The sequence below is a fragment of the Musca autumnalis genome, unplaced genomic scaffold (genome assembly GCF_047663935.1).
Source record: "Musca autumnalis isolate F117 unplaced genomic scaffold, ASM4766393v1 scaffold_1, whole genome shotgun sequence".
Classification (NCBI taxonomy): domain Eukaryota; kingdom Metazoa; phylum Arthropoda; class Insecta; order Diptera; family Muscidae; genus Musca; species Musca autumnalis.
Window position 1 is genome coordinate 295,429,367 of NW_027411644.1, and position 23,222 is coordinate 295,452,588.

The following is a 23,222-nucleotide window of genomic DNA, read 5'->3' on the forward strand; positions in this document are numbered from 1 at the left end:
ATAAAGATAAAAGGAAGACCTTTTAGAGGAAGAAAGGAGACAACATGGATGGATAATATTACAGAATGGACGGGCATCCGAGATACTACAACCCTATTATCAAAGGCTAGAGATAGAAATGCGTTTGCAGACATACTAAGCAATCTTTAAACAAATATTGTATATATACGTATTTATTAAAACAAATCTATTTATAATTGTATTGGTCGCTAACATTCGGAAAACGAATTGGCAATTCCAAAACCAAATATGTATGAAATTCCAAAACATCCTCCTTATCTCCACTATATACCCCAACTGTTATCCTAATAACGAATTTCACAATTTCAGCTCTACCTCTTATGGTACATATATCCACAATGACATCCATAACTCAACCCTACACACCAACAGCGACTATACTACCAAATTTCCGAATTTCATATACCAAGCTTAGTACCATTTAAACTGTTCGTACGAAAGTACGAATTTCAATGACTAACTCAATCCTCCATTCTGGCAGTAATCTTAATTCTGTATTTCAGGATTTTAGCTCGGTGCGTTCACCAAATCCAAATTTTATCACATTAAGTCCAATTTAGTACTTTTGGTAAACATAAGAACGAATTTCAAAGGCTACTTAAATCCAGTAATCTTAATTCAAATTAGTACTTTTTCGTTACCTAACAGTGAGTATTTACAATATCATTTCAGTCATCAACGATCCTCATACCAAATTTCGGAATTTTTACACATTAAAAAACTCCTTATATTATCGTTTATGCAATAACAAAATCGTTCCAAATTTGGTACTTTTCGCACACATTGGTATAACCTCAAAAAATTACCTTCTTATATCAACCAGCTCTATCAGTTCCCCCCAACCCAATTATAGTACTTTACATATAAATACATAACAACGAAGATCCGAAACTTCCTCCTAAAATTTAAAAAATTCCAGCTAACCCAGCTAACTCCAAAAATAAAGATTCCAGCTTTGTCCCTACAAAAATAAAACTACAAATTGAGTACCATGGTACGTATTTTGCAACCACATCTCTCAAACCTACACTGACAATTATACAAAATAACAACAGTAATCTTAATTCCAAATCTGGGGATTCCAGCAATATCTGTTCGTCCAATATCAAATTGTACCAAACTTTGTTACATATAGTACTCTTCATACCCATAAGTACATTTTCCAAAACTACCTCAATTCTTTACTTTAACAGCAATTTTAATTCCAAATTTCAGGATTCCAGCTCTAACCCTTCAACCAAGTATAAATTGTACGAAATCTAATATTTTTCGTACCCATAAGTACGAATTTCCAAAATATCCTCAATCCTACACTCCAACTGTATTCTTAATTCCAAATTTCAGAATTCCAGCGCTATCCGTTCACCGAAATTTAATTGTATAAAATGTAGCGCCATTTAGTACTTTCCGTACCCATAAGTACGAATTTCCAAAACTAACTCCAAATTTCACCCAAGTCCAAATTGTACAAAATTTAGTACCATTTAGAAGTTGTCGTACACATAAGAACGAATTTAAAAATCTACCCCCATATCGCAATCCTATACTCCGGCAGTAATCTTAATTCTAAATTTCAGATTTCTAGCTCTATCCGTTCACCCTAATCCAAGTTGTACTAAATGTAGTACCATTTACGAATTTCCAAATCTACCCCCATATCTCAATCCTATACTCCGTCAGTAATCTTAATTCCAAATTTCTGGTTTCCAGCTCTATCTAGTACCATTTAGTACTTTTCGTACACATGATAGAGTTGGGCAATCTCGTTCAATTGAACGATCCGGATCACTGTCCTCGTTCAAGGACGAATGAGTAACATCAAAAAAAACCAACGTGTGAAATTAAGTATACGCAGATTGTCAAAGAAATTAGCGGTGTCCATTGAATGAGTTAGTGATCCGTATCGTTTAATTGAACGAGGTTGCCCAACTCTAACACATGAGTACGAATTTCACCAACTATTTCCTTTAATAAACACCACTTCCCAACCTTCATTTCGATAACAAATTCCAAGTTTCTACCTAAATCCGTTCAAAATATACACTTGGTACTAAATTTAGTACTTTTCGTACACTTATAAGTCGAATTTCCAAAAATCCTTTGGTACATCTTTCTAACTTTCCATCAGTTACCCTCGTTCCAAATTTCAGAATTGTAGCTCTTTCCGTTTGTCTAATACAAAGGGTACCATATTTAGTACCTTTTAGTACTTTTCGTACCCTTCTAGTTCGAATTTCCAAAAACCCAGCCTTATCTCACCCCTACACACCAACAGCAACCCACAGTCAAAATTTCAACTTTCTAGCTTCAGCGGTTTCGTCTGGGCGATGATATACATGTCACTCACTCAGTCATCACTAAGCTCTTTTATATATATAGATAGATATATAAGATAAAATATAAAAAAAATAGTTCGACTCAAATTGTAGGGTAAACAGCTTTAGGGTCATACTGCTGTATTCTCATATCATATCATCATAATTTCTCATTTTGTTTAATTTGCTAGATGGCTTTATTGACCTGTTTATCGATACAGAGTCGGCGAAAAAGGGAACTGATGAAGTTGTTTGGTGACAACTGAAACTATAGTATTCCCTACCCTTCGCCCGCAACTAATCATTTTCATATCCACTTTAAAATATTTTGTTGTTATTCAAACAATTGAATTACAACAAAATATGGACTCAAGCTGAAATAACCACAAAGATATATAAAAACAAGTAAGAAAAGTCTATAGTCGGACGGAGCCGACCATGGGATACCATATACCACTATCCCTGGACAATCGCTCTCCACGGAACTTCTTTTCAATGATTGTGAAAATTTAATTATCAAATATCAGAGGTGTAATGTATAATACTTATGACCAAAACCAAAAAGTTATCTAGCATGACAAAGACATTTTTGTAGCAGGAAAGCAAAATTTAGTTCACACAAACTAAAATGTAATGAAACCCCCACTTATGTAGTACTACTACTTCCGTTGTTTAACCGCTACGTTATTGAAATGTTTACCAATTTCACATGGACTGAAAGTCCATTTAACCCGCTAAGTATTATCTGATCTTCACGTTGGTTTGTACGCTTCTTCTTCATCATAAACTCAAACTTTGTTTAAAATTTTGCGGGTTATTATTTTGACCTACAGAGCCGCTACAAAATTGGTTAAAATTTTGTTTTTGGTACATTTCATGCCCTGAACATTTCACGATCATCACCAAAAACTAATCATTTCTATTGTGGCCCAAACCCAACCTCCTTAAAAAAATTCGTTACATCGGTCCATAATTGCGGCCTTAAGCTTGTTTACAATTTTTAATGGACGGACACACATCGCCAAATCGCTTTATCTCGTCGAGATATGAATTTTGGCATACCAAATAAGGGGTCTAGGACGAATATTTCGTGGTGTTACATACACTTTTGGAGAGACAATATGTAGCATGGAATAAAAATGTGGTTCTCTACACAGCACCCATTATATATTAGGCAGTAGGCCCGTTATCTAGCAAACACTTTATTGCAATTTACATCAGAGGAAAGGTCAGTAGTTTTTTCCCATATGTAGGCTACTTTGCGAAGTATATATGTCCTCAAGGAATTAAAATATCGACCAAAAATAAAATTTTTATATTTTTCATACAAAATTGTAGGCATCTTTTTCGACCTATACTCTTACCCGGTGCAAAATTTCGTGACTATTGATGTATAATTGCGACTTCTAGCGAGTTTATTATTACACTACAAACAATTAACGGAATATATTAGGCTGTAACTCTGTTATCTGATCATGCACACCAACATAATTGGCATCAATTGAAAGGTCAAGCGTTCTACTTTCACGTATATCTCACTTGTCCGGAATGTCACTTCCAGGAATTAAGATATAGGCTGTATATTAAAAATTTTCACAATTTTCACACAAAAGTTTTGGTCCATTTAACCCTCTAAATGTTATCCGATCGCCATCTAAAATTGCAGGCTTCTCCTTTGTGATATACTCTTACCTCATTTAAAATTGCTCGTTGATCGGACTATTATTGAGACCTACAGAGCCGCTAGAAAATTGGATAAATATTATGTTTTTGGTCCATTTCACCCGCTAAATATTTCACGATCATCGCCAATAAGAATAGGGATCTATTCTGATCTGAACCCGACCTCCATACAAAATTTCGTGACGATCGGTCCATAATTGCGGCCTGGAGCGTGTTTACAATTTATAATGGACAGACGGACGGACGGACACACATCTCAAAATCGCTTTATCTCGTCGAGATATGAAGATTGGCATACCACATTGGGGGTCTCCGACGAATATTTCGCGGTGTTACATGAATTTTTACCAAAACAAACACATAATACCCTTTTCCACATTGTGGTATAGGGTATAAAAATATAACATATAAAATATAAAAAATAAAATTAATTTGGTTTGCATATGCGGCTACGAGAGTTTTTGAATGTTTCTGTTGAATTCGCATTTAAACGAATTTGTCGGTCACATTTATTCTTGAGTCATCATAAAATTGGGGAAGAGTTCTTTACTTCAATGCAAAGAAATAAGAGAACTGATGAGTCAAAGTGGCGTTGGACGAAACTAGTATTCTGTGTCCTACCCTAAAGTAAATCAATTTTAGCTACACCCACTTTAAAAACTTGTTGTTTTTCAAATTTGAAAACAACAAATCTGTTATTAAGCTGGGCTTACTTTAAAAATAAAAAATGATAAAATTAAAAATATAAAATATGAAACATAAAATAAAAAATATAACATATAAAATATAAAAAAAAACATAAACAACAAACTAAAAAAAGTATAAAGTATGAAATATAAAATTTGCATTATAAAATATAAAATATATTCAGCGCTATTTTAGTTTAACGAGAAGTGAACAGTTTACAACTTTTTGTAGTACGAAAAGATGTTTTTCCGCAAAAAGTTACAAAATCGGCAAAAATTGTAAAAACTTTCTAGTTCTGGAACAAAACATCATTTGAACTACCAACAAAAAGACAATATTTAAAAAAGTGGCATCAAATGTATTTCTTAATATAAAAATACATATACTTATATGTATATCTAATCAATATATAAAACATATACATACACATTTGTGAATATAAAAACTTCAAAATTTTATTGGCACGTGATTATCGTTATATTAAAAGTTGAAGAGCGGGTAATCTTACTTCTTTCATTTTTTCCAAAATACGAAAAATATAGTTTTCGCCATCCATAACAGAGCCATGTATACGAATGATTTTATTACAAGGTGATAGATTCGAAATCTGTAAAATATATATTATCAGCACATAACTCTGTTATTCTCTTCATACTGATATTCTTACCTTTTTAATGAACTTCTAGCTGCGGGAATTGTTGCCGGCTCCTCTTTAGCTACAAAAAGTCTTAAACCCTTTGTGTTATTTTGAAAATACTCATTCCATTCTAATGAAATCATATCAAAATTGAATAGTTTTTTATCCTCAAATGACATTGATTCCCACAGATGCCTTGTGTTCATTGTATCGAATGTAAAATCATATGTCAAAAAATATCTCAAAGCATCGGTCAAACGAGATATTCTTCGATTCAGTTTAACTAGGCTGGAAATATAAGAACGATTAATCAAAATCTAACAAAAAAAAAACTATTACCCTTACATCATCTTTGAACCTTGCAATCTGCAAATCATATCCATAACGTAAGCGGGAATTGTTTGATATATGTATACCGTTAGGCGATATAAAAAATGATTAGAAATCATTGTTACCGTAGGATACCAAATTACTTTTGAATATGGCATTAGAAGATTGTAGTTTAAATATAAGTTTATATATCGTCCCCATGTCATTAAATTTGATTCATCAGTTGTGAAATTGTAAATAGTTGGACCTTTGGTAAATCTTAAAATCACGGGAAAACAAATTGTTGTAATAAAAAATATAATATTTGGTAAGATATGAATGTACCGGGATTTATCCGATGATGCTGTATACCATGCAGCTGCCAGCATAATGTTGGCACAGTAATCAACCGGTACTATTGGTGCCCGTCTCTCATAGGTCAAATTTACCACTCTCAATGCTCCCATTAAAATACAATATGTTGCACCTGTTGCTCCTTGGATATTGTCTATCCAACCGGCAAATGGTTCTTCTGATGATGAAGTGACTGAAAAGAAACAAGGATCATAGTAATAAATATATTCACGTCTTTGATGTAAATCGAAGGGGATTCAACACACTCCAATAACGTGGCATAAAAATAAATAAAATATTCTGTAATAGAATGGAATAGTTAGTTTCTTTTCCTGACCACATTTTTAGGTGGAAAGGTCGAAAAACTCGGATACCCAAATGTCTAAATTAGGCCAGATAATGTATCTAAAAATGTCTTAAATCGTGTTATATGAAAGTTTGACTATTTTTTTATGGATAAGTCTTGTGATCACTGGGAACATCAAATGGCAACTTGCAGATAGTTTTGTCAACATATGCATGTAGCTAAAAACATATGCATGTATATTAAAACATGGACCTATGCTGACAATTTATCGTGGAATCCTCAGTTGTCAAATAACGGATAGTTCAGTCGAAAAGTGTAGCTAAAATTCTCAAAATAATTAAAATCGGGAGGTACAGTTATATGAGAGCTATACCAAAACATGGACGTACATATGTTTACAATTGTTGACAAAGAAGTTTTGTGACCGCTTCAAATGTCAAATAACAAGTAGTTCGGACAAAAAAAATTTAGCTAAAAGTTTTGTGACCACTGTAATTTGCAAAAACCATCTTGTCGACTTCCTGCAAATTGCGCAAATTAACTGATGCATACTCCTTATAAGCATTTCGCCACCGATCTTGAACATTTTGGTGGGAAGTCCATCAGCTCCTGCTGCTTTATTGTATTTCAACCGATTAATTGCTCTCATAACCTCGCTTTGGCTTCAACGTCGTCATTTGCGATTGATTCTGGGATATCTTTATCGCCGCCTGTATTCGATACTAAGAGCTTCATGAAATGCTCCTTCCAGATCCTCAGTACGCTATCTATATCAGATCCCTTTTATCATCTTTGCAGGATAATGTACCAACACCATACCCTTGGGTCTGGTGTTTAACACTCTGCTAACATGTTTATACCCTCCACATTAATATGGAGGGTATAATTAAATTTGTCATTCCGTTTGTAACACATTAGGGTGGGGCGATTTGAACACCACCACGGGCGCCTGGATTTTCTGATTATTGGGATTGTACTGAGCAAAAAAGTCCACTAGACCATATGTCTACGGTGAAAATCGAGCCCCCGGATTTTGACTTGAAGTTTCTTTTCAAGGTTTTTTTTTGGATATTTTAGCTCATATGTAACAGCCAAACCACTGAGATTTTCGATCCAACACAAAGACAAAAATTGTAGCCAAGACAATAATTAAGAACTCTCTAGTACATCGCAAAAGCATTGGAACTCTCCTTCGGGCAGTTATTGTCCCCAGAAAGTGCACATTTTTCGGAAAATATCAATAAATTACACTGTGCTACAAAATTTGACTCAAAGTCAGTGGCTGGAAATTTCCTTTTGGAGATGAAAGCCCTTGGTGAGTGTACTAAGAACGCAAAAGGAAAATTTCAGGATAGGTCAAGTTTCTGAGATATGGTTTGGCCAAAATATCCTTGAAAAAAATTTCAAGCCAAAATCCGGGGGCTCGATTTTCACTTTAGACATAAGGTCTAGTGGACATTTTTGCTCAGTACAATCCCAAGAATCAGAAACTCCAGGCGCCCATCACTTTTTTCCTTCCATACAAATCGACCCGGCCTAATGTACATATATTCTTGATCAGGGTAAAATTCTATGTCGATATAACAATGTCCGTCTGTCCATCCGTCTGTTGAAATCAAGATAGAGCTTGCAATTTTTACGATAGAGCTTTGTAATTTGGTATAGAAGTTTCTATTACCCCTAGAATGTTTGGTATTGCAAATGGGCTTTAGCGGTCCACGGTACCACCCTCATAGAACGGCACCTACTGAGTTTCGGAATTTTAAAAGTTTTAGCCTCATTATCACCCCGAAATGGCTGAAATTTGGTACTTAGTCTTCGTTGAAATTTGGTAGTTGGTATTCATTTGGGGTATTAAACGTTCCATATCAAATTTGTCGGTATAGGTCCACGCCTTCATATAACGTTCCTCCGATTTTCGGTGTTTCCAAGATTGTGGCCTCAATATTTCCCAGAAATGGCTGAAATTTGGAATTTATTCTTCGTTGGGGGTATAAAACATTCCACCGGAAACTTGCCGGTACAGGTCCACGCCTTCATATAGCCCCCATAGAACGGTACCTCCCGATTTTCGGTATTTTAAAGGTTTTGGCCACAATAATCCACCAAAATGGTTGAAATTTGGAATTTGGTCTTCATTTGGGGTATTAAACATTCCATATGAAATTTGTCGGTAGAGGGCCACGCCTTAGTATAGCCCCCATAGAGCAGTACCTTCCAATTTCTGGTATTTTGAAGGATGTGGCCTCAATATTCCTCCGAAATAGCTGAAACTTGGTATTTGGTCATCATTTGGGTTACTAAACGTTCCATATGAAATTTGTTGGTATATATCCACGCCTGTATAGCCCCCATAAAACTGTACACCCGATTTTCGGTATTTTGAAGGTTTTAGCCTTAGCCATTATCACACCGAAATGTCTGAAATTGTGTGCTTAGTCTTCGTTGGGGGTACAAAACTTGCAATAGGGGTATTAAACGTTCCATATGAAATTTGAGCGGTACCTCCCGATTTTCGGTATTTTCAAGGTTGTGGCCACAGCAGCCCACCGAAATGGCTTGTTGGAGGTAAAAGCCTATTTGACTGGAATTCGTCGTATAGGTCCACGTTTCGATGTAGCCCCCATAGACACGGTGCTCTTGAATCAAATTTAAATGGAATGTGCTTACACCTGGGAAGTTTTTGCGGATTCTGAAACTACAATGTTCGTGAGAAAAATCAAAGAACTAACAAAAATCGCCGGAGCGCTTTTTAAATAAATCGCGATTCAAGTTGAAATTTTTTAGGGTTTTTTAGATTTTCACGATTTTGCTTGGAAACCGCAAGTCCTTACGAAATGGGACTAAAGAAAATGTTGTAGCTATGAAAATTCTCTACAAGATAAAGTTTTATGATATCTTCGTAGTTTTTACCGTTATTGAGATATAGAAGCTCAAAGATGTATCGCCTCCTTATAAAACAATGTCATGACTGTAATTTCCCAACTTAAAGTTATATATCTCAAAAACGGTAAAACTTAGGAAAAAATTACGAAAATTTGTAGAGAATTTTTACAGCAACAACTTATTCTTTAGTCCCATTTCGAAGGATTTGCAGTTTTCAAGCTAAATCCTGAAAACCTATGAAAAAAATCTGAAAGTTTGATCTGAACCTCTATATCTTAAAAATGGTAAAACCTAGGGAAATACCAATCAGCCAATCTTGTACAGAATTTTCGCTGCTAAAACATTTTTTTAGTCCCATTTCAATAGGGCTTGCAGTCTCCAAGCAAAATTGCGAAAACATAAAATAAACCTAAAAATGTGAACTTTGATCGCGATTTTTTAAAAAATCCGTCCAGCGATTTTTTCTTGTTTTTGGATTTTTTCATCTATAAGTATAGCTGTTTCAAAATTTGCAAAAACTTCCCTGGTGTAAACGGTTTTCATTTAAAGTTAGTTAAGGTGCACTGTACATTGTTTTACAAGAAGGCGATATAGTCAATCCATTCTCCTAATTTGAACTTCTATATCTCAATAACGGTAAAAACTACGAAGACATCATGAAACTCAATCTTATATCCCATTTAGATATCACTTCATTAGCCGGATTTAGCACATTATCAGGTTTTATTTGCTAAATCCACCCAAAATCTACCAGATTTCCCATACAAAAATAAATCCTCGTACTGAGTGGATTTGTTTTAAATCTGGCATAAATCCTCGTATACAACTCTGTTTTTTGCAACATGTTGCTAGAAAATACAAAAAGTTGCAAGCTGGCACAAGAAACAAGGTAGATGCATCGGTGAATTGCTGCACTAAAAATAATTTAAAATGTAAAAATTTGTAAACAAGGCGGAAAAATTAAATTTGTTTCGATGTACAAAGTTGATTTTAATCAACCAAGACTAATATTTGCGATGTCTAAACGATAAAATAATTCGTTTATTTATTTTAGATGGGCAAACAGCGATAAAATAATTCTTTATTTGCTCTTTAGTTATCATTAGTAGCATAATGTGCAAACATTTTCAGTATTAAACAATAAATTTGTAATTTGAAGTATGTTTTTTGAGACGAATTCAATTTACAACAAATTCTTTTGACGTTTCAAATTCGATCAGATGGGATGATGCATCTACCTTGGTAATTGTGCTATGAACAAAAATCAGCTGACTGCCATTTAAATCCTCCAAAATGTATATCTAAATGCAATGAGATTTGTAGTGGATTTATTAAATCCAGTCGAGGATTTATGGCTAGTCTAAATGAGCTATTATAGAGAATTTTCATATCTACAACATCTTCTTTAGTCCCATATCAATAGGACTTGCGGTTTCCAAGCAAAATAGTGAAAACCTAAAAAACCCTTAAAAATGTCAAATTGAATCGCGATTTATTTAAAGAGCGCTCCGGCGATTTTCTTAGTTTTTTGATTTTTCTCATCTATGAACATTGTAGTTTCAAAATCCGCTAAAAAGAGTGGTCCATTATTTGCCACTGCGCTATCACATTATCGGGACAATGAGTGCCGTCATCCAACATGCGGGTCAGTTGAGCACAGTAGGCTGTGCTATCTGTTGTGTGTGCAACTTCTCGACATCCAGCTTCCGTCCTGTGTGGGACTAATAATATTTTCCATTCCAATTTTAGCATTAAAATCTCCTACAACAATCTTAATGTCATGGCCAGGACAGCGGTCATATGCTCTCTCTAGGCGTTCGTAGAATATATCCTTGGTCTGTTCATTTTTCTCTTCGGTCGGGGCATGGGTGCAGATGAGACTGATGTTAAAAAACTTAGCTTTTATACGGATTGTGGCAATGCTCTCAACCGGAGTGAAACTGAAGGTGAGGCTTTTAAGCCTCCTATCTATATATACATAAAATTGAAATTTGTTTGTCTGTTTGTTTGTTTGTGCCTTATAGACGCAAAAACCGCTGAACAGATGTTCCCGCAATTTTTAAGGTACATTCCTACATCGCCTGAAATGAAAATAGGCTATGTCATTTTTTGAAATTCCGCGTTGATCTGGAGATATAGCATCAAAACCGGAGGTACCTCCAAAAAATTTAGATTTTGTATGCAAATATCTTTAGAACTGTTACATATACAATCCCCAAATTTTTTATGTATGACGGAATTTGATGTAGAAATAAATTTACCGAATTATATTCAAATTGGTTCAAATTTGGATATTGCTCCCACATACATATGTTTTCATCCGATTTTCTTATTTTATGCACCAAACACGCTATTAATGTCCAATTGCATTAAAATTTTGAATGTGTGATGGAACTTGGTCTAGAAATATATGTACCAAATTATATCGAAATCGATTGAGATTTGGATATAGCTCCCATATATATTTTCGGCCGATTTCCCGTATTTGTTGCACAAAACACGCTATATATGTTCAAATTCGCTGAAATTTGGAATGTGTTACAGAACTTGGTCTAGAAATAAATGTGCCAAATTATATCGAAATCGGTTCAGATTTGAATATAGCACCCATATATATTTTCGGCCGATTTTCTGTATTTTATGCACCAAACACGCTATATATGTCCAATTTCGCTGAAATTTGGAATGTGTAACGGAATTTGGTCTAGACATAAATGTGCCAAATTATATCGAAATCGGTTCGGATTTGGATATAGCTCCCATATATATTTTTCCTATTTTATGTACCAAAAACGCTATGTATGTCCAATTTCAAAGAAATTTGGAATGTGTGACGGAATTTGTTCTAAATTATATCGAAATCGGTTCAGATATGAATATAGCCCCCATATATATATATTCTGCAGATATCCTGTATTTGATGCACAGGACACGCTATATATGTCCAATTTCTCTGAATTTTGGAATGTGTGGCGGAATTTGGTCTAGACATAAATGTGCCAAATTGTATCGAAATCGGTTCAGATTTAAATATAGCTCCTATATATATTTTCGGCCGATTTCCTGTATTTGATTCACCAAACACGCTGTATATGTCCAATATCGCTGAGTTTTGATATGTGTGACAGAATTTGGTCTAGACATAACCCTGTAGGGACTGTGGCCGATTTAAAGCTCACATAAAGCTAGCTTTTTTTAAACATAAGTGGCATTTTATCGATTATTTTCCCTTATGCCAACTGACTAATTTTACAAGGCGATGAGCGCCTGAGTAGTCAGTATTGTCCAACGCCAGATAACTTTTCGACTGATAATAAACTATTTTTTTTGCCTATTTGTAGTCAGTTTAAAACCATAATGTGAAAAAAACAATTTTTGTTTCTCTGTGTTTTTTTATTTTTGACTTTTCGTATTTTCTCTCTCCCTCTCTTTGTCTCTCTCTTTTTTGTTAGAAAGAAGAAGAGGCAAATTTGTATATTTCCTTTGTGTTCCCTTTTAATTCCGGAATAATATGAGTAATATGTACGAATATGTTCAGTCCATCAACACTGTATTCTATAACTGGATGCTGCATTTATACGAAGAATATCAAGGAATATTCATATAAAGTAAATGCATGAATTACAACAACTAAAAATTTACAAAAACAACATTGTTGTTATTGAAAACTAATTGTCAAAGATAAATATTGAATAATAGGGTCGTTCCAAAAATTTGTTCAGGAAAAACATAAATACGTTTTGAAAATTCTCCAAAATAGAACAAATTTGAATCAAAATGTAAATATAAAGCATACAGAACTGTCGTAGGTCATTGTTATTACACGTTTACGGTGAAAAGAAGAATTTTATGGTCGCAAATTTCGAAGTTTCAAATTTCATGAGTAGACCCTATTACATTTTGAAAACTAAATTTACAAAAAAGTAAGAATACAGCTGATTGTCACTTCTACCTTGTATAAATATGCCTTGGAAAAATATTAAAAAAAGCAAGTGCGAATTATTTATACATTTGTGCCTTATTTTTTCGACAATTAGATCCCATATATATTTTCGACCGATTTGAGGTATTTGATGCACCAATCACGCTATATATGACTAAGTTTGCTGAAATTTGGAATGTGTTAAGGAATTTGTTCCAGAAATACATGTGCCAAGTTATATCGAAATCGGTTAAGTTTTTAATATAGCTCTCATATATATTTTCGGACGATTTCCTGTATTTTATACACCAAACGCGCTATGTATGTATGTTTAATTTCAATGAAATTTGGAATGTGAGACGGGATTTGGTCTAAAAGGGAATATGCCAAATTATATCGGTTCATATCGGAATATGGCTCTCATATATATTTTCGGTCGATTTCATGTTTTTGATACGTATGTCCAATTTCAATTAAATTTTGAAGAAACTCAGAAGTCAGTAGAAGTCATCATTATATACAGAAGTACATATAGTTGGGAAGGAATAGACCAAGTCTACAGCTATTAGATATCATATACATATGTATTTGAGAGACTTCTTAAGAATATTTTTTTATTATGATATATCTAAATCATTATTTGTGTAAAAATAATAAATAAAAGTGAGAGTTATTCTAAGAGTAATTTAAGATATCACAATATGTTAATATGTATATGACCTGGAAAACATAAGTCCCCTGTACATATAAAAGAAATTAAAACTATCCTCAAACTTAAGATTTTCAAACCTGGTTCTATTCTTAAATTAATTAAGTCAATTAGATCTAAATACAATCTGTAGAAATAAAGAGAAATTAATAGTGTAAGATTATAAGGCTTTAGGAGGAGTGTTACCCACTGAAACATACAAAAATACCATAGTAGCTCCATGACAGCCATGAATGGGCTCTCCTACATTTAAACGTTAAAATATAAAAAAGTTAATACAATTATAGCATTCCGGGTGCCACCGTGGTGCAATGGTATGCACACCCGACTTGCACGCTGAAGGTCGTGGGTTCGACTCCCCGGCCAGTCAACATCAAAATTTTCAACGGTGGCAAAACACCCCTCAGTAATGTTGGCGACATTTCCTGAGTATTTCAGTCATGTAAAACTTCTCTACAAAGTGGTGTCTTCAGACACGCCGTTCGGACTCGGCGATAAACAGTAGGTCCCATATCATTGAGCTAATATGAATCGGGGTGCACTCATTGTTATGAGAGAAGTCTCCCTTGTCCCGTATGGGATGTTTGTGGAACAATTATTATTATATTATAGCATTCCACTATATTTTATCTTAGCCGGGGTAGCGAAGCGCACCGGGTTTAGCTAGTATACCATAAATCCAACTTTTGCGAAATCGTTTGCTATATTGACGTCTCCCGATTTCATCGCCCTTCCGGTAAGGCGATAATATCAGCTTTGTACTTACCAAGTTCATCCGCTAATGTGCAAACTGCAACTACTCTGTAGAGACCCCTGACATTCCAGGTGCAGATTAGCAGATCATGGTACTTAAAACGTGTGCGGAGGTCGTCAACTCATTTTTCTATGTTTTTCTTTTTCATTGTTTTTCTTTTTCATTGTTTTTTTTTCATAGTAAGCTGTGTTTTGACGGTGTGAGTTACCAGCCCAACCCCCAACCCAATTTTGTATCGTTATTATGGGTGAACGCGCGGCACATGTTACCTCACATGACATCACGGGGAGGTGCGTGCCAGCTTGAGATGGAAGAGGTACAAAGATAAATCCTGGGCTTTGTCATTTTAAAGCCGGTCAGGACCCTTGTTTGGTACCGTTCATCCCCTACGTCACCCAATATATTGGTCTGTTCCAGAACTCCGAGAATCTACACATTTTTACTATTTTTTTGATATCATAAAGAAAAAATTGTTATAGTATAAAAATGTGTAAATTCTTGCAGCTTCTGGAAGAAGCAATATATATCTGCTTACAGTAACTTAAAAATTTGCCTAAAATTCTGATAAATTAAAATTTTAAAATCATTCATTCTGTGCATGAAGTTTCTTTATCGAATCACCTTATATGTAAAATTTTATCTAGTCTTAAATAACAACTCATCAAAATATGATAGAAGGATATGAGGTTGTAGAAAAGTCTTCACCTTAATATATATCCTTGATCAGGATTGTGACCATTATGTTGTCTTATTGACAGAATCCTCGTCTACTCGTGTAGACGAGTACACATCTGCCCTCGACATCTGTACACATTCGGTAACAATCCGTAACGCACTGTTCTGAAGCCCTTGTAAATTTCCCTATCGGGTGTCACTTAGACATTATATCCGTACAGCGGGCTACACAACTCAATATTGAGCGACTGATGTCCTTGTATATCGCTGACAGTATTTCTTTGTCCTTACTCCAAGAAGTACCCGATATCGCTTTCAGGACATTGATTTCGATTTGGATTTTTCCTTTTATAGCGGTTGATTCATTTAGAGGTTCCCAACTTTTTTTTTAAAGAAAACAAGTGAAAAAGTGTTAAGTTCGGCCGGGCCGAAATTTTTATACCCTCCGCCATAAAATATTGTGAAGTAAAACGGAATAATTATTTTCTCTCCTGTCCACAATTTTAGGCGGACACTCATACCTAAATAAGGTAAAAAAAATCATAAACCAGTAAGGAAAGGGTCAAAGTCGGGCGGGGCCGACTATACACTAATGCGAATATGTAAAATATAAATCGGAGCTATATCCAGATCTTAACCGATTTCGATATAGTTTGGCACATTTATTTTCAGATCGAATTCAGTCACACATTCAAAATATCATTGAAATCGGACTTATATATCGTGTTTGGTGCAGCAAATACGCGAAATCGGCCGAAAATATATATGGGAGCTATATCCCAATCTGAACCGATTTCGATATAATTTGGCACATTTATTTTTAGACCGAATTCAGTCACACATTCTAAAGTTCATCGAAATCGGAAATATATAGCGTGTTTGGTACAGAAAATACGTGAAATCGGGCGAAAATATATATGGGAGCTATATCCAAATCTGAACCGATTTGATATAATTTGGGACACTTATTTCTACACCGAATTCAGTCAAACATTCCAAATTTCATCAAAATCTGACGTATATAGCGTGTTTGGTGCAGCAAATACGTGAAATCGTTCGAAAATATGTGACCACCATATTCAAATCTGAACCGATTTCGATATAATTCGGCACATTTATTTCTAGACCGAATTCAGTCATATATTCCAAATTTCATAGAAACCGGAGATATATAGCGTGTGTGGTACAGAAAATACGTGAAATCAGCCGAAAATATATATGAGAGCTATATCCAAATCTGAACCGATTTCGATATAATTTGGCACACTTATTTGTACGAGGGCGGTTCGGAAACTTCTTAGCCTATCAATAAAAGAGAATAGTTAGTTTTTCAAAAATATTTTTATTTTTCAATATAATCTCCTGAAACTTCAATACACTTAGTCCAACGCTTTTCTAGCAATTCTATCCCTTGATTAAAATATTTTTCCTCAAGGTCTTCAAAATAGTGCTTTACAACTGTAATTGCATCTTCATTTGGGGTAAAACGCTTGCCAGCAAGGAATTTTTTTAGATTTGGGAACAAGTAAAAGACACTGGGATCTAAATCAGGAGAATAAGGTGGGTGGTCAAGCAACTCGTACTTTAATTCGTTGATTTTAGCCATTGTTAAAACACTCTTGTGCGCTGGTGCGTTGTCTTGATGAAAAATTATTTTTTTGTCTTGTAAGCCAGGACGTTTTTGTCGAATTTGTACATTTAATTGATCCAAACCGTTGCAATAGTACTCTGAATTTATTGTTTTACCCTTTTGCAGATAGTCAATCAATAAAATACCTTTGAAGTCCCAAAAAAACCGTTGCAATAACCTTACCAGCCGATTGAATTGTTTTTGCCTTCTTTGGGGCACTTCCTCCAGCTTCAGTCCATTGTTTGGATTGTTCTTTTGTCTCTGGAGTATAGTGGTGGATCCATGTCTCATCAACAGTTATGAAACGACGTTAAAATCCATTTTATTTCGCTTAAAACGATCCAAACAAGCTTGAGAAATGTTCATTCTTATGCGTTTTTGATCGACTGTTAACAAATGCGGCACCCATCTTGCAGAAAGCTTTTTCATCTGTAGTTCTTCATGCAAAATTAAATGGACTCGATCATTTAAGATGGCCATGATATTAGCAATTTCACGCACTTTTATTCGTCGATCATTTAATACCATATCATGCACTTTGGCTACAATTTCTGTTGTTGTTGCTGTTTTTGGTTCATTTTCAATGCTTGTACGACCACGTTTAAATTCAGCAACCCAATTTTTTTACTGTTGCATATGAAGGAGCACTTTCACCTAACACATTCACCATATCATTATGAATTTCTTGTCCCGATAAACTTTTTTATGTAAATATTTAATGACAGCACGCATTTCTAATTTTTCCATTGTAAAAAATTGCGGATGCGTCTTCTTTGAACACCTGTTTCTATATGAAGGAGTTGCCAGATCGAAACAAAATTTAACATGTGTTCATAACAGAGATGGAAGTTTCCAAAACACTTAACTTTTTTCTGTTTATACCGCGCTTTTTGTGCTAGGTGAAGAAGTTTCCGAACTGCCCTCGTAGACCGAATTCAGTCACACATTCAAAATTTCATCAAAATTGGACGTATATAGAGTCTTTGGTGCAGAAAATACGTGAAATCGGGTGAAAATATATTTGGGAGCTATATCCAAATCTGAACCGATTTTCACCAAAAGCAATAGCGTTCTTCCTATGCCTAAAAAAATTGTAGTCCCCAATTTTCAGCTGAATCGGACAAAAAATGCGACCTGTACGTTGCGAACAAAAATACATGGACAGACGGACAGACAGATGTTACATACAAATGCACAAAGACATAATACCCCTTACCACAGTGTGGTGTAGGGTATAAAAATGTATTCAATCGGTGGGGAACCTTATATGGGGCTAAATTAAAGTGTGGACCTATGTTTTTGGTGGAGAAGTTTTGTGACCACTGGGAAACTCAAATGTAGAATTGCAGATACTTGGGTCAAAAAAGCTAGGATCCAAAAAACCGAAAATGGGGAGATACCGTTATATGGGGGCTCTACCAACACACATGTAGACAGTTTTACGAATTACAGATAGTTCTGTGAAAAATACCGCAAATGGGGAGGCGCCGTTATATGCGGGCTATACCATAACATCGACCTATGTTGACAATTTATATAGGGGGATATACAAAAACATGGACCTATGCCGACAGTTTTTGGTGGAGATGTTTTGTGATCACTAGGAATCTCAACTGTCAAATTACAGGTAGTTCGGTAAAAATTTTAGCTGAAATCCTCAAAATACCGAAAATCGGGAGGTACCGCTATACCAAAACATGGTCCTATGTTGACAGTGTTTAGTGCAGATGTTTTGTGATCACTAGGAACCTCAACTGTAAAATTACAGGTAGTTCGGTGAAAATTTTCGCTAAAATCCTCAAAATACCGAAAATCGGGAGGTACCGTTATATGGGGGTTATACCAAAACATGGGAACCCCAAAAGTGAAATTACAAGTAGTTCGCTGAAAAAATTTAGCTAAAATCCTCAAAATACAAGAAATCGGGTGGTACCGTAATATGGGGGCAATACCAAAACGTGGACCTATGTTCACCATTTTTGGTGCAGAATTTTTTTGATCTCTTGAAACTCCTAATGCCAATTTAGAGCCGATTTGCTAGGAAAATGTAGCATAAATACTCAAAATACCTTAAATCGGAAGGTACAGTTATATGGGGCTATACCAAAACGTTTACCTATCCTGAACATTTTTAGTGGGGAAGTTTCTAGTCCATTAAGAACCTCAAATGTCAAATTTCAGCTAGTTTGGTCAAAAAATGTAGATAAAATCCTCAAAATACCATAAATCGGGTGGTACCGTTATACGTGGACCTATGTCGTCCATATTCGAACTTGACCTGCCTGTGGAAAAAACACTCGGTTGGTGGAGGGTATAATAACATGACAGCATGACAAAGTACCTCTACCTGGATCACCCGTTATATGCGGTATGTTTTGTGAAATTAAATAAATTAGTAAACGCAACACCGAGGATTTTCGGATGTTGAACAGTCGGTATAGTTCTTCCCTCGCCTCAAATATCCAGCTCTGTCCTTAACCCACGTGTCCACAGGTAAAAAGGTAAAAAAGGTGGATGTTAAAACCAAACTAGTTATTGTGTATTTTAATGCATAAATAGAGAAGAGATGAAGTGGTTCTCCGTCCGTTCATTGAGTCTGGTGTAGCTTAGGAAATGACACTGATCTGTGTCTACTAAACTTGTGTTGTTCCGGAACGAACTAGTTCCAAGGAACTATTCCGGAACTATTGGAACTATATCCGGCTCTTTCATTTATATAGTTCCTTTAGTTCATATAGTTCCAGCCGTGCATATAATTCCTTTCATTTATATAACTCATTTTCTTTCTTCGATCTTTCACGTTCGGTTCCTTCATCATTCAGATGCGGCCACATTGTTAAATAAACGTAAATCACATCCTCGTTACATTGCTGAAATTTATTTATTTTTATGTCAATTCATCCACCAAAAGATGAAAACAAAAAGAAAGAGAAAGATTCGTTGAACTACTTAATTCTCGGAACTATTTGGAATGAAGGAAATAAAAAGAACGAGCAACGAGAAAGATGCATTGAACTATGTATATCGGTCTCGAAACTATTTGGAACGAAGAAACAAAGACGTATAGCAATATAGTCCCGGTCCACACTAGCGTGAATTTCATTGAAAAATTTCATGAAATTAGGTGTTCTTAAATCGAATTCCCCACTACAGCAATTTTATGATTTTACTCTACTATGGATCTGGAGACGCATAATTTCATATCAAAATTTCTGTGAAATTATTGTAGTGTGGCCCGGGACATATTGACATCTTTGGAAGAAAATAGAACGATTCATTGAACTATTTCGCTCTCGGAACTATTTGCAACTATGGAACTATATTAAGGAACTAGTTCCTTTTGGCAAATGGAACTAGAAAGATCGATCCGCTCCAGTAACTATATTGCCCAACTCTAGTGTCTATCCTTAAGGAATTAAATAAGTAACACATTTTCCAAATTCTAAGTCCCTTAAACTATTCCATCAATCTGAAATATTTAACAATGTAATATAAACTACTTACTTGCTGCAGGTCGTAATATACAAATCGACAATGACTCAGCATGGGTCTGAATAAATTCCTCCGCCACAGCTTTAGTGAAGGTGTATGTGTTGGGATATTTTCCTATAAATCTTTTCGTTAAAGAATCGAATTGTTCAGCGGTTAATGATTTCTTCATATTTAAAAGTTGTTCACTGGTTACGCTCAACTTGTCTTTAGTAAATCCTTCTTCGCCGTGTATTGTTGTACAATTAACAAATACCGTAGAGACGTGAACAAAGGACTGTAAAAATATAAAATAAAATAATTATTGTGTAGCCCAAGTTGTTATGCCCTTTTTATAACAACGATTAATTCGTGAGTAATATTATTGCCATTCAATCCAGCGACTCACCTTTAAATTCTTCATTTCTTTTGCCATCTGGACAATCTCCACTGTAGCTTGAACATTAACCTGTGTGGCCACACTTAGTGTTTCATTAAACTGAACCGTTGCAGCACAATGCATTATCACTTCAACATTTTCAATTAATGTTCGATAATCGTCATTGGATAAACCCAACTTCTCTTGGGAACAATCTCCTTCCATCAATGTAATGTGATCCATAAATTTGGGGCGTGATGTATTAAGCTTTTCAAATAACTGAAAATGAAAATTGTCACAAATTTTGTGACACATAATCTATAGAGATTTTAATACACTTACTGGTGATTTCAAAATATCATTAAAACGTTCAACTATATCATGTCCCGATTTAGGTCGTAATATCACATAAATACGTCCTACTTTAGTACAGCGTAAAATCTTTTCAATTAGCACTGTGATAGTTAGGAAAAAAAGTAAAATAAAATTATAATATAAATATTGATTGATTATCACCACCACTGTATACTTATTGCATATGAAAAACACTTTAACGGTAACGAATTACCGGGTTCATGTCTGTAATTATATGTTTGAATCATAGGCAAAAATTTGCGATTAATCAAAGAAAAATTACCTTTACCAAGAAAACCTGTTCCACCCGTAACAAATATTGTTTTATTTTGAAAAAATTGTTGAATATCTGTGTCCATTTTGTATTTAGTAAAATATTCCTTACGATATGTTGATATTTTCTTTTTTAATTATCTGAGCTTGTACACCGTTAAATGTTTCTTAACCAACTGAGAGACAAATATGTTTTTGTCGTTTATTTATGGTTTGAATATACAGTCGAATCCGTGAAATTGCAACAGAATTAAAACAATTGTATTATTCGATAAATTAAACAAGTCAAAAAAGGATCAGTCGGCTTTGCCAAAATTTGTTCGACTGTTATCATGCGATCTAGCCAGACAAACAGACGGACGGACATTGTTAAATCGTCTCCAAATTGTCTGAAATTCGTCCAAGGCAGAGGGTATATACAAAAATAATGTCTGTTTTATATTTGCTCATGTGAAAATGAGTTCTTTGTATTTCCACTACCCACGCCTTTGTATTAAGCATTACTTAATTCCATTTATACCACAAAGTCGCCATAAAAAGTTATTGCTGCAATGCGGATCCTACTGCAAGATATTACATGATTTTTATTTACAGTTTTGAAATACAAAGCATTTTCAGTTAACCGATTAATTTGTAACATCATGGGAGTATTTGGCGCTTTCTAAATAGAGCTGGCAAAAAATCGATGGCACTATCGATAATATCGATTATTATTTAAAAATTTAATATCGATAGATAGTTTTTTGTAAGAAAGTAAGTCCGTAGTCACACGTACACATTTTTCGGTAAAATAAAATGTATTTTTTTACATTTTTTATAAAATAAAATCAGTCTAGTCCCCATACAATAAACGACTTCGGTATGTGGCGTCTAACGAACAGGGGAAGCTTATATAGAATAGAAGGTCTCCGTAGGAGGCTTCTATAGAATAGAAGGTCCCCGTAGGAGGCTTCTATAGAATAGAAGGTCTCCGTAGGAGGCTTCTATAGAATAGAAGGTCTCCGTAGGAGGCTTCTATAGAATAGAAGGTCTCCGTAGGAGGCTTCTATAGAATAGAAGGTCTCCGTAGGAGGCTTCTATAGAATAGAAGGTCTCCGTAGGAGGCTTCTATAGAATAGAAGGTCTCCGTAGGAGGCTTCTATAGAATATAAGGTCTCCGTAGTAGGCTTCTATAGAATAGAAGGTCTCCGTAGTAGGCTTCTATAGAATAGAAGGTCTCCGTAGGAGGCTTCTGTAGAATAGAAGGTCTCCGTAGAAGGTTTCTATAGAATGAAAGGTCTCCGTAGGAGGCTTCTATAGTAGAGAAGGTCTCCGTATGAGGCTTCTATAGAATAGAAGATCTCCGTGGGAGGCTTCTATAGAATAGAAGGTATCCGTAGGAGGCTTCTATAGAAAAGAAGGTCTCCGTAGGAGGCTTCTATAGAATATAAGGTCTCCGTTGGAGGCTTCTATTGAATAGAAGGTCTCAGTAGCAGGCTTCTATAGAATAGAAGGTCTCCGTAGCAGGCTTCTATAGAATAGAAGGTCTCCGTAAGAGGCTTCTATAGAATAGATTTTTTTTTTCTTTTTTAGATTGCTTTATTTGGATAAATAATATATTACAATTCATAAGTCCCGCGAAGCTTGAGGCTTGTCTGCAGGATAAACTTAAAAATAATAATTAAATTATTTACATTTACATAGCGTATTGACAGTTTAGCAGTGATACAAATTCCAAATATTATTAAGTTATAAATATTTAAACATGTTTATATATCTAGATAAGGTTATTGGGAATTCAAGAAATATTGTTTTAACATTCTTTTTCTTTTATATTTATTTTTTATTCCTACTATGGACAATGGTATAGAGTTCATAAT

General features: G+C 34.8%; 2 protein-coding genes across 3 annotated transcripts in view; one reads left to right on the plus strand and one right to left on the minus strand.

Annotated features, from left to right (window-relative positions):
- Positions 1–23,222, plus strand: part of Sol1 — a 458,110-nt gene that overhangs the window by 304,100 nt on the left and 130,788 nt on the right. The gene's annotated exons all lie outside the window — the stretch shown is intronic.
- On the minus strand, positions 5,044–21,543 carry LOC141389738 (fatty acyl-CoA reductase wat-like). Its single transcript, XM_073961725.1, has 8 exons — positions 21,374–21,543; positions 21,079–21,191; positions 20,767–21,015; positions 20,394–20,655; positions 5,998–6,199; positions 5,689–5,931; positions 5,374–5,631; positions 5,044–5,313 (listed from the first exon to the last, which is right to left on the minus strand). Exons 1-8 carry the CDS (start codon positions 21,447–21,449, stop codon positions 5,220–5,222), a joined length of 1,497 nt encoding a protein of 498 aa, XP_073817826.1. The 5' UTR covers positions 21,450–21,543; the 3' UTR covers positions 5,044–5,219.

Bases quoted from the DNA above. Each gene is read 5' to 3' on its own strand.
- LOC141389738 (XM_073961725.1), bottom strand. From the start codon at position 21,449: ATGGACACAGATATTCAACAATTTTTTCAAAATAAAACAATATTTGTT. The intron at 20,656-20,766 runs GTGAGTCGCTGG...ATATTTTTACAG, and splicing joins AAGAAATGAAGAATTTAAAG to TCCTTTGTTCACGTCTCTAC. The intron at 5,314-5,373 runs GTAAGAATATCA...TATATTTTACAG, and splicing joins GCTAGAAGTTCATTAAAAAG to ATTTCGAATCTATCACCTTG.